Below are 17,051 nucleotides of genomic sequence, written 5' to 3'. Positions count from 1 at the left end.
GTTCCCTCCAAATTCAGGTGACAGTGTCCCTTTAAGTGTTTTTGAATATCCATATTGAATAAGGAGCCCCATATAATGCTCCATACAGTTCATCATGGGCCCCATAAGATGCTCCATACAAAATAAACCCCATATAATGCTCCACAAATGCGGATTATGATCCCATAAGATGCTCCATACAGTCATTAGCCCCATGTAATGCTCCATAAATGCGGATTATGGCCCCATAAGATGCTCCATAGACTCATTTGCCCCATGTAATACTCCATAAATGCTGATTATGGCCCCATAAGATGCTCCATAAAGTCATTTGCCCCATGTAATGCCCCATAAATGCCGATTATGGCCCCATAAGATGCTCCATACAGTCGTTTGCCCCATGTAATGCTCCATAAATGCTTATTATGGCCCCATAAGATGCTCCATACAGTCATTTTCCCCATGTAATGCTCCATAAATGCTGATTATGGCCACATAAGATGCTCCCTACAGATATTTGTCCCATGTAATGCTGCACATTGCCCCATAAGATGCTCCATACAGTCATTTGCCCCATATGCTGTTGCTGCGATAAAAAAAAAAAATCACATACTCGCCTCTTGTCGCTCAGGCCCCCGGCATTTGCTATACTCACCTGCTCCCCATTCCACCGCCGCCAGCCGCCGCTACGTTCCCCCACTGCACTGACTGCTCAGGCAGAGGGCGCAATAATCGCGTCACCGCACCCTCTGACCTGAGCGTCACTGCAGAGGATGCAGAAGACGCAGCGGCGGCCAGCGACGGTGGAACGCGGGGCAGGTGAATATAGCGCACTGCTTATACTCACCTGCTCCTGGCACGGTCCCTGCTTCGCCGGCAGCTTCTTCATGTAGTGAGCGGTCACATGGTACCGCTCATTATAGTAATCAATATGCAGCTCCACCCCTATGGGAGTGGAGTCTGGTCCATATTCATTACTGTAATGAGCGGTACCATGTGACCGCTCACTACAGGAAGAAGCTGCCGGCGCTGGGGAACCAGGGATCGCGCCAAGAGCAGGTGAGTATGCTTAGACAGCTGCCACTCCACCTCCCCTGCCGACCCCTGGGTATGACTTGAGTATAAGCAGAGAGGGGCAATTTCAGCCTAAAAAAATGGGCTGAAATTCTCGGCTTATACTCATGTATATACGGTGTTTTGCCAAAGAGGTATGTACCTTATCTAACAATTGCCTTTATAGAAGGAGGTTCAAGGTTTTTCCAATGCAGATCTGTGTATTTCAGGCTTGATACATGATGTGTCAGATAGGTGGCAGATGGCTGTTCCTCAGCCATATAGACTAGAATAATTATCTGACACTCATATAGAGTATTTATTAATTTCACTACTTCTTTATAATATCAAGGTAGGTGAGGACAGTACCACATTATGTGTATTAAATCTCCATCTGACATACCACATTTCCAGCAGTAAGAGTCTTGTTTGTGCCCCATCTTGAAAAGGAGTAGGGGAATTCTGTAGACCCTCTGAAATAAGTATAGTTGTGAATGTCTAAACGTCTTTCTGAGCGAGACATTCTCCCACATATTCTCATTTATCAGACCTAAGTCTTTCTCCTTTGTCTCTTAGAGGGACACAGGACTGTGGGTGTATGCTACTGCTGCCAGGAGGCTGACACTAAGTAAACATAAAAAAAAGTTAGCTCCTCCTCCGCCGTATACACCCTGACACTGGCCGCAGGCTAATCCAGTTCATGCTTAGTGTCTTTAGGAGGCACATGTCTGGTTTTGTCAGACCTCTTTTCTTTTTTTTACCATAAAGATGAGACAGGGGCGACGGACCCTTTTGAAGGGGTCTGATCTCCCCAAACCAACAACAGGCGAACACGTGGAGTGTCGCCTCCACGACACGTATCCTCTCCTGCAACGTGGGATAAGATGCCGGACTCAGCCCTGACCAAACTAAGGTATTGAAACCCTAGGCTGTACAGGTGCATATGTGCAGTCTGTGCTGCCCCCACTGCATCACCAATGCTAAGACTGCGGTAATGGAAGGAGGCGGACGGTCCCTCTCCTCATCCCCTGAAGGGAAGATGGAGCTAGGGTGCCTGCACCGTCCTTTACGCAGCCCCCTCTCTAATCTGAACCTGGAATCCTTTGCAGGAGTAGGGGGCTGGGAGGGCTCCTGCTAAAGCGCTCTTCCTGGCGCTTTCATACGCACACCTCTCCCCCTCTATCGTCCGGGTCGAAGGGTGGAAATTTGGCTTTCGGTGGGTCCTCGGGTTTTGCGGGTACTAGACCATGGGTTAAAGTCCCGCCTCTGGAGCGCGTCTGCTTCCGGTTCAGCCCCTATGAGCAGGGCGCGCTTTTTTGAAGATAGGGAGCGTCGGCATCTCAGAGGATCTGTTTCTTTTACGTTGTTCCGCAGGATCCAGGGACACAGGACTGGGATAAGTGTTACTCCCCCCAGTCTGGCAGCTCTTCTCTCTCTCGCTTTCTCTTTCCCTGCTGCATCTATTCTAGATTTGGGATTCTTTCGGCAGCAGGCCCAACATGTCTAGAAAGACCAAGACCCATACGGTATTATATAACTCATGTCTTACCTGTCGGTCTGCTTTTCCGCATTCCCAGAGCAATCAGTTCTGTGAGGCCTGCGATTCCGAGCACGCTTAGGAGCCCTCCCCTGCGACTGAGCACAGTGTGTCGGGTACCCAAGAATGGGCCCTGTCGCAATCTATGGTGTTGCTAACTAGAGCAATTGAGTCCCTTCAGGCCCCAGATAGGGGCAGGGACAGTGGTTTGCCTCTCTTGGAGGAATCCTCCATCTCACAGGAACCTCTGGCCTGCAGGGGCCGCGCTCTTGCTAAGCAAACGCTGGGGAAACGAACCCACACAGCGTCCTCTGGTCCGTCTAGTGCTTCGGCATCCATGAGTTTAGTCTCTCGTTCTCCCTCTCCAGGAGAGGTTAATGAACAAAACTCGGATTACGATTACGAAGGGTCCCTCAATTTCGAGGCACCTAATTACCAGGAGACAATCGACAGCCTCATTGAGGCCATCAACCAACCCCTGAGTATAGACGATGAATCCACCTTGGCCTCGGGTTATAAGGGGTCATTTAAACGGACAAAACAGTCTCATAGAGTATTTTGCACTCACCCAGAGTTTGAAGATATAGTGCAACATCACAGGGAGTGACCAGACAAGGTTCTCTGGTCAGAGGTCCCTGAACACAAGATATCCTTTTGCTCCTGAACTCCGTAAGAAGTGGGCAGAATCCGCTTCGGTGGATCCTCCCGTGTCACGATTGGCTTCTAAAACATTGTTATCCCTCCCTAATGGTTCTTCTATTAAGGATCCAACTGATCGGCTCATTGAGAGCCTGGCTCGCTCAGTTTTTGAAGCTTCAGGTTCAGCCCTTTCGCACTCTTTTGCGGCGACTTGGGTAGCTAAGGCCATGATATCCTGGTCAGTCATTGAATAGAGCCCTGCAGGATAAGGACCTGCTATCCGAGGTGGCCGAAATCTCAAATCAGATCGCTCTAGTGGGAGACTTTGATTAATGCATCTTTGGATGCGGCAAACTGCGCAGCACTAACTGCCGCAAACTCAATTTATGGTTGAGGACATGGTGGGCAGATTCAACCTCAAAAAAGTCCCTTACTTCTTTGCTCTATCAGAGTGGCCGGTTATTCGGCGAAAAATTAGATCAACTAACTTCTGACGCCACAGGGGGGAAGAGCAACTTCCTCCTGCAGCAAAGGATTTATCAGCCATTTCGTCACCGGTTTCAGGCACGGTTTAGGTCCTTTCAAAACCTGAGGTGGACCGCGGCGGCCGATCCCATCAGCTCAGGTCGGCCTAATCAGAACAGGGATCATCAGATCTCATACAGAACCAACCCGTTGGGCAGGATGCTTTCCCACCAGCCAAGATCTACAGGATCTAGGCCCTCCAGATTCTCATCCAAATGACTGGATGTCTCCGGTTGTCGCCAGCAAAGTGGGCGGCCACCTACTCTGGTTTCCTCAAGTCTGGCTTCATACACGACTGATGGGTAAGAGAGCTGGGGTCCTCAGGGCACAAGATAGAATTTATCAGCTGCCCCTGAATCGATTTTTTTTTTTTCCTGTCTTGTCTTCCCAGTTCAAAATTACGGGCACGGGCCTTATTCAAGGTTGTCGAGTCTCTATGGCTTAGAAAAATTATCGCCCCTGTACCGTAGGACGAGAAGTTTCAAGGTTTCTATTCCAACCTGTTCATAATCCCCAAAAAGGACGGAGCGGTAAGGCCCATTCTAGACCTGAAACTTCTGAACAGGTTTGTCAGCATTCATCATTTCCGAATGGAATCTCTCCCCTCTGTCATTGCTGCCATGGAAAAGGGAGAATATTTGGTGTCTATAGATATCCAAGACACCTATCTTCACGTCCCCATATTCCCTCTCCCCCCCTCCCCCTGCATCAGAGGTTTCTTCGTTTTGCCATCAGCAATCTGCATTTCCAGTTCATAACCTTGCCTTTCGGGCTGGCCTCTGCCACCAGGGTGTTCACAAAGGTCATGGCGGCCGTGGTGTCCATCATGCATTCCCAGGGTATAGTCATCTTGCCATATTTAGACGGCCTCCTGGTCAAGGGTCCATCTTTTCGGGCCTGCAAGGAAAGTGTCAGCATCACGCTAGATATTCTTGCTCGCCTGGGATTGCTGGTGAATTTAAGAAAGTTGCCTCCTGTTCCATCTCTGAGGATCACCTTTCTGGGGATGATCTTCGACACCTCCCCATGATCTTTGACACCTCCCCAGGGCTCACAATACTCCCCCGGGACAAGGTCCTAGCACTCCGGCAGGAAGTGCGGGTCCTTCGCCAGCCGGTCCCTCATACCATCCGGTTTTGCATGAGAGAGTCTTAGGAAGGATGGTGGCAGCGATAGAGGCAGTTCCTTTTGCGCAACTCCATCTTCGTCCCCTTCAGCATGCCCTCTTGGCAGCTTGGGACAGGAACCCGTTCTCTCTCAATCTCCGGTGCCGTCTGTCCAATCAGATCAGACAGGCGCTTACATGATGGACAAATGAGTTCCTCACTTCGACAGGGGAAACTTTTTCCCCCAGTCCAATGGCTGGTGCTCACGACCAATGCCAGTCTCCTCAGATGGGGAGCGGTGTTTCGCCCTTCCGATCAACCTTCTGGAGATTCAGGCTATTTGGCTGGCTCTACAGCACTTTCATTATCTCCTGGCAGAAAGCCCTGTTCAGATCCAATCGGACAATGCCACAGCCGTGGCGTACATAAATCATAAAGGGGGTACCCACAGCAAGGCGGCCATGCACGAGGTAAAACAGATCCTCTGCTGGGCCGAGAAGTACTACTCTGTGATCTCAGCAGTCCACATTCTGGGTGAGGAGAACTGGGTGGCGGATTTCCTCAGCCGACAGGGTCTGGAATTCGGGGAGTGGTCGCTTCACCCTAATGTTTTTTAACAGATTTGCCAAGGCTGGGGGACCCCGAACGTGGACCTGATGGCCTCCAGGGTAAACACCAAAGTGCCCAGGTTTGTTGCCCGATACCGGGATCCACAGACAATCACCATAGATGCGTTAGTCCTACCTTGGAACCAGTTTTACCTCCCATACCTGTTTGCTCCGCTACCACTGCTCCCAAGGGTCATCAAAAAGATCAAGATAGAGTGGGTCCCAGCAATTCTGGTCGCTCCAGATTGGCCTCGGCCGTCTTGGTACACAGACCTAGTACAGCTGCTCACCGAGACTCCCTGGCGGCTGCCAGAGCGCGCGGACATTCTCTCCCAGGGCCTATCTGCTACCAGAGCTCAGGGGCCCTGTGTTTAACGGCCCGGCCATTGAATCTTGGATTCTAACCCAGGCTGGGTTCTCCCAGAAGGTGGCCGCTACTATGATTAGTGCCTGGAAGCCCGCCTCAGCACGTATCTACCATCACACCTGGAAGGTCTTCTTCGCATGATGCAGAGAGAGCGGTTATTCCCTGCTTTGTTTCTCTATCCGCAACATTTTAGCGTTCCTCCAAACCGGCCTGGTTTTGGGTCTAGCACCAAGTACCCTCAAGAGACTTTTTCAGCGCAGGATCGCTATCAATTTACAGGTGAAGACCTTCATACAAGGCGTTGCTTACATGGTACCGCCTTACAAAGCCCCCCTGTACGCTTGGGACCTTAACCTGGTCCTAGGGGTCCTGCAGGAATCTCCATTAGAGCCTCTTCAGGATATTTCCTTGACATACCTTTCCTGGAAGGTAGTATTTCTAGAGGCCATAACATCCATCAGTCTGGTCTCTGAGCTGGCGGCTCTGTCCTGCCGAGCTCAGTTTTTTGCTTTTTCATCAGGATAAGGTGGTGCTTAGGCCAGCACCCCCTTTATGCCAAAGTTTGTTTCCTCGTTCCACATGAACGAGGACATTGTCTTGCCTTCGTTTTGCCTGGTGCCAACGCACCGTGTGGAAAGGGCTCTCCATACGCTAGATCTAGTGAGAGCTCTCAGGAGATATAGTACAGACGAAAAGTTTGGACACACCTTCTCATTTAAAGATTTTTCTGTATTTTCCTGACTATGAAAATTGTAAATTCACACTGAAAGCATCAAGACTATGAATTAACACATGTGGAATTATATACTTAACAAAAAAGTGTGAAACAACTAAAAATATGTCTTATATTCTAGTTTCTTCAAAGTAGCCACCTTTTGCTTTGATGACTGCTTTGCACACTCTTGGCATTCTCTTGATGAGCTTCAAGAGGTAGTCACCGGAAATGGTCTTCCAACAATCTTGACGGAGTTCCCAGAGATGCTTAGCACTTGTTGGCCCTTTTGACTTCACCCTGCGGTCCAGCTCACCCCAAACCATCTCGATTGCGTTCAGGTCTGGTGACTGTGGAGGCCAGGTTATCTGGCGTAGCACCCCATCACTCTCCTTCTTGGTCAAATAGCCCTTACTCAGCCTGGAAGTGTGTTTGGGGTCATTGTCCCGTTGAAAAATAAATGATGGTCCAACTAAACGCAAACCAGATGGAATAGCATGCCGCTGCAAGATGCTGTGGTAGCCATGCTGGGTCAGTGTGCCTTCAATTTTGAATAAATCCCCAACCGTGTCTCCAGCAAAGCACCCCCACACCATCACACCTCCTCCTCCATGCTTCACGGTGGGAACCAGGCATGTAGAGTCCATCCGTTCACCTTTTCTGCTTTGCACAAAGACACGGTGGTTGGAACGAAAGATCTCAAATTTGGACTCATCAGACCAAAGCACAGATTGCCACTGGTCTAATGTCCATTCCTTGTGTTCTTTAGCCCAAACAAGTCTCTTCTGCTTGTTTCCTGTCCTTAGCAGTGGTTTCCTAGCAGTTATTTTACCATGAACGCCTGCTACACAAAGTCTCCTCTTAACAGTTGTTGCAGAGATGTGTCTGCTGCTAGAACTCTGTGTGGCATTGACCTGGTCTCTAATCTGAGCTGCTGTTAACTTGCGATTTCTGAGACTGGTGACTCGGATAAACTGATCCTCAGAAGCAGAGGTGACTCTTGGTCTTCCTTTCCTGGGGCGGTCCTCATGTGAGCCAGTTTCTTTGTAGCGCTTGATGGTTTTTGCAACTGCACTTGGGGACATTTTCAAAGTTTTCCCAATTTTTCGGACTGACTGACTGACCTTCAATTCTTAAATGATGGCCACTCATTTTTTGCTACTTAGCTGCTTTTTGATTGCCATAATACAAATTCTAACAGTCTATTCAGTAGGACTATCAGCTGTGTATCCACCAGACTTCTGCTTAACACAACTGATGGTCCGAACCCCATTTATAAGGCAAAAAATCCCAATTATTAAACCTGACAGGGCACACCTGTGAAGTGAAAACCATTCCTGGTGACTACCTCTTCAAGCTCATCAAGAGATTGCCAAGAATGTGCAAAGCAGTCATCAAAGCAAAAGGTGGCTACTTTGAAGAACCTAGAATATAAGACATATTTTCAGTTGTTTCAAACTTTTTTGTTAAGTATATAATTCCACATGTGTTAATTCATAGTTTTGTTTCCTTCGGTGTGAATGTACAATTTTCATAGTCATGAAAATACAGAAAAATCTTTAAATGAGAAGGTGTGTCCAAACATTTGGTCTGTACTGTATGTGTCTCGGACGGCATTGTTTCGGCAGACAGACACACTGTTCGTCCTCCCCGAGTGTCACAGGAAGGGACTCGCGGTCTCAAAATCGACCAAAGCCAAGTGGATACGGTTGACTATCCAGGAGTCCTACCGCATCAGAGGCACAGTTGTTGCGGCTAGGATCAGGGCACACTCCACTCGGGCAGTAGGCGCTTCCTGGGCTCTTTAGCATCAGTGGAACAGGTTTGCAAGGCGGCGACCTGGTCGAGTCTACACACTTTCTCTAAACACTATAATATCCATACTCAGGCTTCAGCGGATGCAAATCTGGGTAGGAGAATTCTCCAGGCAGCGGTAGCACATCTATAGGCAGTAGGTGCTCAGGGATTATACCGTGGAGTCGGTTTCCCATTCAGGGACTGCTTTAGGATGTCCCACAGTCCTGTGTCCCCCAATGAGACGAAGGAGAAATACGGATTTTTGTGTTACTCACCGTAAAATCCATTTCTGTGAGATGCTCATTATGGACACAGCACCCACCCTATTAGCAAGATGGCTTCTTCTTTATTACTTCGTGTTTTTGTTTCTAGACCTGTTGCACCTGTGTTAAAGCTGATTTATTGTTTTGTTGTTCTCCTACTGCTTTTCTGCACCAAACTGGATTAGCCTGCGGCCAGTGTATACGGCGGGGGAGGAGGAGCTAACTTTTTTTATGTTTACTTAGTGTCAGCCTCCTGGCGGCAGTAGCATACACCCACCGTCCTATGTCCCCCAATCCATATTTTCCATGTATCCCTCTGAAAATCTGTCCTTTTTCTAAAGCCACCTTCCAAAAGACAGCTAGATATAACATAAGGATATGTCCCTTTTTTACCACCCTCTGTTACAATTATGGTTACACAGGAGGAGGCATTTGTCGTCGGAATTATAGGCTGTTGAACACGCATGTCTCAAATGAAGATATTGATAAAATCTACTATTTGGCAGGTCATATTCTTACCTTAGCATTTCAAAGGTTCTGATTTGCCCCTCCACAAGCAACTATGTGATCATATCGATATCTTTATTTTGCCAGACGTTAAAAACATTTTAATCTTGTATTAGATATAACCCTGCAAGAAAGATTTACCACAATAGTTATTGTTTTTTGTTGTCTTTGGGGAAAAACGGATTTAATTTTTTTTTATACATAATTAAAAACTTTTGTGGCTGCAAAAAAATTAGATCTCAGATTTACAGGTTGGCTTTTATTGATGTCTGCTTACTAATGGCTACATCTCTACTTTGCCACACGTAACAAAAAATGTTTCTACCTTTTTGATGTTGTTTGGACAGTACAAATTCGTATCTATCATTGTAATATCTGTGATAGAATCGGTCAGATTTCAAACATTTCTTTCTTGAACATTAGGATATTCTGGAGTGGAAGGAGGCAAGGACATTCATGTATTGGAGACTGCGACGCCTTCTCCTGGAGGAAGTGGTAAAGAGGGAGATCCTTCATGCAAATAGTGAGCTCAGTGACATACACATCCAGTCCATGCTTCGCCGTTGGTTTATGGAGACAGAAGGAGCTGTCAAGGTGCCCTACTTAAAATCTAAATATCGTAGTTTTGTAAATGTATTGGTATTTCAATCACATATCATTATTAGTGAACCTTACAACAATTCTCTTTTTTGACAATTTTTATTATGGTCACATTACCGTGACCACTCTTTTCCCCAGTCATATTTTGTATTCTTGCTATGACTCTTTCCCACTGAGCACAGCACCAAGAATTCTAAACATCAGTTACAGACAGACTATACTGGGAGAAAGGATGGTATTAAAGTTGTTGTCCAGGCCAAATCAATATGTCTGCAGTCACTCTGCGATTGCAGACTTATGAATCCCCCCAGGGCATACACTGTGTGCTGCGGGGATTCGCCGGTTTTGGAAGGTATGTATGCTTTATACATACTCCCTGCCAGGGCCTGTTTAATGGGCCTGGCTTCGCTCCATACACTTGCATTAAGCGAGGCCACGCCCTGTCTAGTGACGTGACTGACGAGAGCGCTGCCTGACCTCGTACAAATGTATGGAAGTGAGGCCATGCCCTCTGGCCGAGATTATGTATATCTCATACATAGCCTCCTGTCCCGGCTCAGAAACTGGCGAATGCTTGTGTGCGTTCTAGGGAGAGGGGTTCAGGGGGGGGGGGGGGGGATTCATAAGTCTACAGTCACACAGAATGACTGCAGACTTATTGATTTGGACCAGACAACACCTTTAAGGCAGGGGCTACTGGGTTTTGAGGGCAGACTATCTTTGAACAATTGTCATAAATGTTTTATCTGAAATTTTTTGCAAGCGATTAACATCCTTAACCCCTTACAGACCTCCGCCGTACTATTACTGTGGAAGTCGGTACCCCCGCTTTGATGCGGGCTGCGGCGGTGAGCCCGCATCAAAGCCGGGACATGTCAGCTGTTTTGAACAGCTGACATGTGCCCGCAATAGCGACGGGTGGAATCGCGTTCCACCCGCCGCTATTAACCAGTTAAATGCCGCTATCAAACGCTGACAGCGGCATTTAAGCGGTGCTTCCAGCCATTAGGCCGGAAATGAGCGCATCGCCAAACCCCCGTTACATGATCGCCGCTCATAGCAAGCCTGTAATTCAGCTGCATAGGAGCGATCTGATGATCGCTGCTATATAGCAGAGCCGATCAGGCTATGCCAGCTTCTAGCTTCCCATGGAGGCTATTGAAGCATAGCAAAAGTAAAAAAATAAAAAGTTTAAAAAAATATGAAAAAAGTATAAAAGTTTAAATCACCCCCCTTTCACCCCATTCAAAATAAAACAATAAAAAAAAATCAAACCTTCATATTTGGTATCGCCGCATTCAGAATCACCCGATCGATCAATTAAAAAAAAGCATTAACCTGATAAACAGCGTAGTGAGAAAAAAATTAGAAACGCCAGAATTACGTTTTTTTGGTCGCCGCGACATTGCATTAAAATGCAATAATGGGTGATCTGCACCAAAATGGTATCATTAAAAACGTCAGCTCGGTACACAAAAAATAAGCCCTCACCCGACCCCCGAAAATGGAGACGGTATGGGTATTGGAAAATTACGCAATTTTTATTTTTTTTCTTAGCAAAGTTTGGAAAAAATTTTTTACCACTTAGATAAAATGTAACCTAGAAATGTTTGGTGTCTGAGCTCGTAATGACCTGGAGAATCAAAATGGCATGTCACGTTAGCATTTAGTGAACCTAGCAATAAAGCCAAACAAAAAACAAGTGTGGGATTGCACTTTTTTTTGCAATTTCACCGCACTTGGAATTTTTTTCCCGTTTTCTAGTACACAATGTCCTAAAACCAATGATGTGGCTCAAAACTGCAACTTGTCCTGCAAAAAACAAGCCCTCACGTGGCCATATTGACGGAAAAATAAAAAAGTTATGTCTCTGGGAAGGAGGGGAGCAAGACCGCTAAGTCATCTGGGTAATTTCGCAATGCATCACTGGGAACGGAAGCTGGCGGCAGCCTCGCTGCTCGTGCGCATCGATGGACGGCGGAAGGTGAGAATAGCACCATTTTTTTTAATTTTTTTTTTAATTATTTTTAACATTATATCTTTTTACTATTGATGCTGCATAGGCATTTATATACAGGGGTTGGACAAAATAATGGAAACACCTAACGTTTTGGCATCATAATCTTCGAACATGTGATAAACATGCAAACCGTGACATATGGTAATGTTTTGTAGTTGATTATTTGTGTTACGTGATATGTGTATGTAAATTAACTGTTTGTTTTGCATAATTGTAAGAACATTGATGAGAACCTGATACCAATGGCAGACCTCTCGGATTTTCAAAGAGGCCAAATTGTTGGTGCTCGTATGACAGGCGCTAGTGTAACAGAAAGTGCCCGAATGCTTGGCGTGTCAAAAAGTACTGTCTCCAAAGTAATGACTGCATTTGAAAGGGAAGGAAATACGTCCGCAGCAAAGCACAGGTCTGGCCGAAAGTCACAGTTGACTGAGAGAGACCGTTGGACTCTAAAGCGAATTGTGAGAGAGGATGGCAAGACCACGGCTCCGAAAATCACTGGTGAGCTTAATGAACACCTACAGAACCCAGTTTCCACGAAAACTGTTCGTCGGGAGCTGCACAAATCTGGATTCCACGTAAGAGCTGCAATTAGAAAACCCCTGCTCTCAATGAAAAATGTTTCCAAGCGTTTAGAGTGGTGTAGAAACCTCCAGAATCGGTCCCTCGAGCAGTGGAAACATGTGATATTCTCAGACGAATCATCGTTTACCCTATTTCCGACCTCCGGCCGAGTGTACGTTTGGAGACGGCCAAAAGAAGCATTCCATCCAGACTGCCTTCTCCCAACCGTAAAACATGGTGGAGGTTCTGTGATGATCTGGGGTGCTATTTCGTGGAGATCCCCCGGGCCAATGATATCGCTTCATGGAAGAATTAACAGCCGAGATTATTTAGGCATTTTGGGCGACCAAATGCATCCAATGGTTCAAGCACTGTTCCCGGAGGGTAACGCCATCTTTCAGGATGATAATGCAGCTAGAATCGTTAAAGCATGGCACGAAGAACATTCTAATGAAGTTGAGCATCTCATCTGGCCCCCACAATCCCCAGACCCCAACATTATTGAGCATTTATGGTCGATTTTAGAGATTCAAGTTAGACGTTGATTTCCGCGGCCATCGTCGCTCAAAGAACTGGAGGGTGTTTTAACTGCGGAATGGGCTAAAATTCCTTTGGAAAAAATTCACATCTTGTATGAATCCATACCTCGGAGAATTGAGGCTATAATCGCCGCAAAAGGGGGACCTACACCATATTAAACTAACTTTTGTTGATGTTTCCAGGTGTTTCCATTATTTTGTCCAACCTCTGTGTATAGATATTAGTAGCAGAATAAGTGCAAACATTTTTTCCAATGGGCTATACTTACCGTAAATGTTTTTTTAAGTTTTATGTATTGGAGCATGAAACAATTGCATTGCAGCATGGAGTGAGATTTCTTCTTTATTTTAGTATTTAGCTAATTAAATTTTTTCCATTACTTTCAAGACATATTTGTGGGACAATAACCAAGAGGTGGTGGAATGGCTGGAGAAACATCTGCAAGAGGAAGATGGTGCAAAGTCTGCTATCCGTGAGAACATAAAGTACCTGAAGAGGGATTATGCCTTGAAGCATATCCGAGGGTAAGCATGAGTTAAATGACATTGTTGATGATGTATCTGGGGAGGGGGATCTCCATTATATTAAATCTGCCTTATCAGGTTTTTTAAATAATTTATAAAGGTGGGGTACCAACAGCTTAGAGTTTTTTTCCCCTAAATATGATGTAAACACTTGTCTGTCTTTTACTTTCTACAGCCTGGTCCTAGCTAATCCAGAAATAACAATGGACTGCATTGTGCACATGACACAGCAGATCACACCAGCACAGCGAGCCCAGTTGACAAGACTTTTATCAACTATGGAGAACACACCTGCCAGTTGACCTCAAGGGAGGATGGCAATAAAAGACATTGTTGTTACGCTTGTCACAGATCTCACATGACTTGCTGTCCAGTTTGATTTCGAGACTCCCTACCAAACTTTGCCAATATGTGCCTTTCAAGAATGGACTTAAAGGCATTGTCTAGAAGTAGAAAAACTTGGCTGTTCTTTGTTTCAAATACAGGTTTACAGGTTGTGTATGTCATTGAAGTTCAGCCCATTTACTTTAATAGGGGTAAGCTGCAGTAAAGCCCACAACCCGCAGACAAGTGCAGTGCAGAAAGCAGACACGTTTTTCTAAATCCGCACAACCCCTTTTTGTATTAGTCCTAAGTGCACAGCATTTTGTAAGGGTTACAAGCTTCTGACACTGTGCTTTATGCTAAATAATGTAATTCTTGTAAAAATGTCTTTTCATTTTTAATGCCTTTATGTTTATTATTATGCTTTCTTCACAAAACAGATAAGCTGAAGTACAGTCATGGCCAAAAGTATTAACACCCCTGCAATTCTGTCAGATAATACTCATTTTCTTCCTGAAAATGATTGCAAACACAAATTATTTGGTATTATCTTCATTTAATTTGTCTTAAATGAAAAAAGCACAAAAGAGAATGAAGCAAAAAGCAAAACATTGATCATTTCACACAAAACTTCAAAAATGGGCCAGACAAAAGTATTAGCACCCTCAGCCTAATATTTGGTTGTACAACCTTTAGCCAAAATAACTGTGACCAACCACTTCCGGTAACCATCAATGAGTTTCTTACAATGCTCTGCTGGAATTTTAGACCATTCTTCTTTGCCAAACTGCTCCAGGTCCCTGATATTTGAAGGGTGCCTTCTCCAAATTGCCATTTTTAGATCTCTCCACAGGTGTTCTATGGGATTCAGGTCTGGACTCATTGCTGGCCACCTTAGAAGTCTCCAGTGCTTTCTCTCAAACCATTTTCTAGTGCTTTTTGAAGTGTGTTTTGGGTCATTGTCCTGCTGGAAGACCCATGGCCTCTGAGGGAGACCCAGCTTTCTCACACTGGGCCCTACATTATGCTGCAAAATTTGTTGGTAGTCTTCAAACTTAATAATCCCATGCACACGGTCAAGCAGTCCAGTGCCAGAGGCAGCAAAGCAACCCCAAAACATCAGGGAACCCCCGCCATGTTTGACTGTAGGGACTGTGTTCTTTTTTTTTAATGCCTCTTTTTTTTCTCCTGTAAACTCTATGTTGATGACTTTGCCCAAAAAGCTCTACTTTTGTCTCATCTGACCAGAGAACATTCTTCCAAAATGTTTTAGGCTTTTTCAGGTAAGTTTTGGCAAACTCCAGCCTGGCTTTTTTATGTCTCGGGGTAAGAAGTGGGGTCTTCCTGGGTCTCCTACCATACAGTCCCTTTTCATTCAGACGCCGACGGATAGTACGGGTTGACACTGTTTGTACCCTCGGACTGCAGGGCAGATTGAACTTGTTTGGATGTTAGTCGAGGTTCTTTATCCAACATCCGCACAATCTTGCGTTGAAATCTTTTGTCAGTTTTTCTTTTCCATCCACATCTAGGGAGGTTAGCCACAGTGCCATGGGCTTTAAACTTCTTGATGACACTGCGCACGGTAGACACAGGAACATTCAGGTCTTTGGAGATGGACTTGTAGCCTTGAGATTGCTCATGCTTCCTTACAATTTGGTTTCTCAAGTCTTCAGACAGTTCTTCGGTCTTCTTTCTTTTGTCCATGCTCAATGTGGTACACACAAGGACACAGGACAGAGGTTGAGTCAACTTTAATCCATGTCAACTGGCTGCAAGTGTGATTTAGTTATTGCCAACACTTGTTAGGTGCCACATGTAAGTTACAGGTGCTGTTAATTACACAAATTAGAGAAGCATCACATGATTTTTCGAACAGTGCCAATACTTTTGTCCACCCCCTTTTTTATGTTTGGTGTGGAATTATATCCAATTTGGCTTTAGGACAATTCTTTTTGTGTTTTTTCATTTAAGACAAATTAAATGAAGATATTAATACCAAATAATTTGTGTTTGCAATCATTTTCAGGAAGAAAATGAGTATTATCTGACAGAATTGCCGGGGTGTTAATACTTTTGGCCATGACTGTAAATGGTTCACAAAAAGCTGCTGTTTCAGAATAAGTACCGGTACATTTATCACATGTCCCCGATGATTAATCATTCAACCCATTCAGGGTGGTAGTGACGAATACAGTGAATACCTCTGAATGCGCACAGTTGTAATCATGTGTCGGTGCTATATGAATGTCATTCTGTGAACCACAAGTGTCAAGATTATCAAAAATGAGGAGACCGAACAAATCACTTAAATATTATGTTTAATTTTGCATACTAGTAACACATGCAATCTCAGGAATATGCCATCACCTTGTGCAACTCTATTGAAAGCCTCATTGTCCGTCAGGTGGCTTAGTACATTAGGGTCAACCTAGTGCGTTAGGATGAAAACCACTTTGGTTGCTGCCTGGGCACTGCTAAAAGCAATACCCATGCTGTAGGTTTGCATTGTGTATGTATTATTTTTTTAACACAACAAAATAACAATCACTAAGGAATCACTGTATTTTCAGCTTACTGATGTAATTTTGTTACATTTTAAAAGAATACTTTTCAGATTGGATTATTTGCTCTTGAATTTGTGTATGAAATGTTACTGTATTACCAACATTACTCGTTCTGCACACTTATCTTTACCGTCATCTAATTGTAAGGTGACTGGTCCGAAAAATATATTTAAAAAACAAATAATTGGAAAAAAAACAGCTGTTTCCTTTGGCTTCGTAATTAGATTGGGTATAAATGATGAGTTTTATGCTTTGCTTGTTAAAAAAAAAAAAAAAAACTTGCAAAGCCTGGTTACTGTCAAATCTGTGTTTCTCTTTAAAAAATAAATAAATATATTTGAAGATGACAAAGTTAGAGATGAATGAAGCTGGAAAGACTTGGGTATACATCAGTCCACAGTTAGGTAAACTATCTACAAATGGAGAAATATCAGGACTCTGTCTAGAAGTGAAAATTTTGTTAAAGGGTTTGTTGTCTTTCAGCAAACCTGTGCTCGCAGGCTGTTAGGTGTAAAAAAAACAAACAAACTGAGCTTTACTTATCCTCCTTGGGTCCACCACTGTATCTCCACTGCACCAAGCTTTGTTTCTTGACTGCAGCAGTGAAGGCATCTTGACTGTGCTGCAGTCAATCACTAAACTTAGTTGCACTGTTGACGTGGTGTCACCACTTCATTCAAGCAGAAAGCGGGGCAAAAGTGGAGAGACAGCGCTGGACCTAGAGAGCATGAGTAAAGCTCAATTTTCTTATTTTAACATCTAACTGAACCTGCAGACAGAAGTTTACTGAAATAGGACAGACACTTTTAAGATCATTCC

General features: G+C 44.9%; 1 protein-coding gene across 3 annotated transcripts in view; it reads left to right on the top strand.

Moving 5' to 3' along the window:
• ACACB (acetyl-CoA carboxylase beta) overlaps positions 1-16,583 on the top strand; it is a 295,391-nt gene extending 278,808 nt beyond the window's left edge. For all 3 annotated transcript variants that reach the window (XM_069759519.1, XM_069759501.1, XM_069759510.1), the window contains 3 exons: positions 9,517-9,687; positions 13,205-13,341; positions 13,517-16,583. In XM_069759519.1, the coding sequence (XP_069615620.1) occupies positions 9,517-9,687; positions 13,205-13,341; positions 13,517-13,643 (435 nt within the window). In that variant the 3' untranslated portion in view covers positions 13,644-16,583. The remainder of the gene's footprint in view (positions 1-9,516; positions 9,688-13,204; positions 13,342-13,516) is intronic.
• Positions 16,584-17,051: the final 468 nt, after the last annotated feature.

This window comes from Ranitomeya imitator, chromosome 1 (assembly GCF_032444005.1).
Source record: "Ranitomeya imitator isolate aRanImi1 chromosome 1, aRanImi1.pri, whole genome shotgun sequence".
Taxonomy (NCBI): Eukaryota; Metazoa; Chordata; class Amphibia; order Anura; family Dendrobatidae; genus Ranitomeya; species Ranitomeya imitator.
Note: the sequence above shows the minus strand (reverse complement) of the source record. Positions and strands in the feature narration are given on the sequence as shown.